This window comes from Bidens hawaiensis, unplaced genomic scaffold, assembly GCF_021521415.1.
Source record: "Bidens hawaiensis isolate Kalapana, Puna unplaced genomic scaffold, B.hawaiensis_p1.1 tig00023430_1, whole genome shotgun sequence".
Classification (NCBI taxonomy): Eukaryota; Viridiplantae; Streptophyta; class Magnoliopsida; order Asterales; family Asteraceae; genus Bidens; species Bidens hawaiensis.
The window spans coordinates 76,260-78,861 of NW_027493683.1; the positions used below are offsets into that span (position 1 = coordinate 76,260).

Here is a 2,602-nt window from a genome sequence, read left to right on the forward strand (position 1 = left end):
TATTATACAAAACTTTTGTCATTAAACTTAAAGAGAGTATTTTATATTGACTTAATCCTATATGAAGCACAAACTACCCCTTTCATCCTAAACATGCCCTTTGGATCAATTTAAAGCCAGTCAGCCACAGGCTACCACACTACGCATTCAAATCGTTAATTAATTATGTCAGCTTGATATATTAATTTGCATTATGTGATGTAAACAAATCGTAAATGTGTTAGAATAGTTGTAAACACGTTAGTTGGGTGAGGCATGTAAATAAATCTTCCTATTCTCATTTAATGGAGTTGATATGTTGACCTTGTTTAATAATCTAGTCAAACAAATTACCCAATTAGCCTGTCTAATTCAACACGTTAAACAAATCAACCCAAACACGTCTGAGTAACTAAACACATTAAACACGTCAACACATCACGATGCCATAACCGGCTTCTTCTGTTCCATGAGCCCTTTCCTCAGCATGTGATAAGCATTCCTATAATGCTCAAGCGAAATACACAACTGCGATTCCGTTTGCCGCTTCTCCTCCGCGCCTTCTTCGATCATCTCCCGTTGCTTCTCTATCACCTTCTCCAACTCCTCTATCCTCCTATCAGACCTCTCACACTCCCCTTGCAGCTTCTGCAACCGGTTATTCAACTCATCAATCTGATCATCCTTCAATCTCAATTCCTCTTCAACCTCACTCAATTTCATCTCAAATTCATCTCTCTCAGACCTCAACCGCTCAATTTCATCATCCGCTTCGGAGTCAGATTCATGCATGACGTCATCAACGTTCTCCGCATCTGGATCTGGATCTACCGAATCGTCTAAACAGGTATTATCATTATCATTATCATTATCATTATTATTGTTATTGTTACTATTATGCTGTATCGATTCGTATTGTTCTAGCTTAGATCTCAAATTACTAATCTCTTGTTCATATAATCGTATCTTCTCATTCGCGCTTCGTAATTCGGCTTCATAATCCGTAAGATCCGGATTCGCTTGATTCACTTCCTGTTCAATCTGAGCCGTCTTAAGTTCGCCTTCTAATTCCGTTATCTTCCTACGTAACCGTCTATAATTATTACCGTAATTCGACGAACCGGAATTAAAAAACGAATCATCCCGGTCCGATCCGGAATCATACGCGGACGTCTCGTATCCTTTATTCACACAGTCCAAAAACGCGGCATGTGCTCCGGATAACCGTCGTGAAACTGAAAACCGATGCTCCGGTGACGTCATTGCTGACGGAGGCTCGGAGCATATATCGTTCATGCCGCAGCTTTGCGACCGGCAGTCAGGCGGTAACGTTCTTCGTAATTCACACGTGGCGTCATCGTAACGCTCGGCTAATGCTTTGAACATCCGGTAGAATTCTTCGACCTGAGAGACGAGTTCGGGTCGTTTTTGGATGTAGATTTCGGCTTTTTTGGCGAATGAGTCGCCTTCTTCTTCAATTAGTTTTAGCATGCGTTTGACGCTTCGGTCCATTTCGGTGATTAGGAATCGTTTGGTAGGTCCGCGGGTCGTCATTTTGGCCATTTAGGATTTTGATCATGATTTTTTTGTTGATGATTTGATCGGATTAATGTTGTGAGAAGGCTGGTGATGCAGGAACATGATGCAAAAATGGAGGAATGGTTTTCAACTCAAGAGCAACAATGGCCTTTGATTTTTTAATTCAACAAACTTCCATAACCGGTTGTGTATTTTTGTATATTTCGATATAAACCCAAACAGTATCAAAACGTGTTTGTTTCGTTGCTTTTTTTATTTTTAAGATTATGTAACGTTTAAATTCACGCGATCAAACCTGTTTGTTGCGACGAGTTTCAAACAAAAGGTAAAATAAAAAAAAGTGTAGTGTGTTCGGTTAAATGGTTAGCTAAACATGTGAGTTAATAAAAAAGAATACAAAATGAGTGTGCGATGGGCTGAAGTTATTCTGTTTTGACGTACCCGTAATAACAAACGAAAGAGAAAGATAAAAAATATAATCGTAATATAACAAAGAAGGTATCAAAACATGTTCGTTTCTTTGTTTATGTATCATTATGTGCAATATAAACTCGCACGACCAAACATGCGCATTGCGATCGCCAGAATAGAAGATAAAATAAAAAAAACAAACTATATAACATGCATTATTCGGTTATAATTGGTTAGCTAAATAAGTGAGTTGAGTAAAAAAGAATTAGAAAATTGGACCAATAAAGATGAGGTGATATGAAGTGTCCTTCATGGTTTTGAATAATGAAGTGTAAATAAATTAGTGGTTCTAGAAATGTAGTTTAGAACTTTAGATAAATATGTGGAAGATATTCGTGTTAGTGAGTCTAGTGGGTTTCGGCCCATCTCAGTTTAATTGCTAAAGTTAGTAAATAACATAATAATTATGACCGAATTACATAAATTATTTTTTATCTTTCATCCAAATTTCAGTCCCTTATCTTCAAAATTGATTTCTTTTGTTCTTTACATTTCAAAATCTTTCAGCATTTATCCTTTTCGTCTAACCAGTTAAAAATCTTCGTTAAGTTAGGTCATGTGCCTTGCACATGATTAATCATTTTACTTATTAAATTAAAAAAATATTTTAATA

At 36.8% G+C, this 2,602-nt stretch overlaps 1 protein-coding gene across 1 annotated transcript; it reads right to left on the minus strand.

Annotated features, from left to right (window-relative positions):
* Positions 1 to 408: 408 nt before the first annotated feature.
* LOC143567570 (uncharacterized) lies at positions 409 to 1,547 on the minus strand. The gene has a single exon (XM_077053961.1). It carries the CDS (start codon positions 1,540 to 1,542, stop codon positions 418 to 420), a length of 1,125 nt encoding a protein of 374 aa, XP_076910076.1. The 5' UTR covers positions 1,543 to 1,547; the 3' UTR covers positions 409 to 417.
* Between the last annotated feature and the right edge of the window lie 1,055 nt (positions 1,548 to 2,602).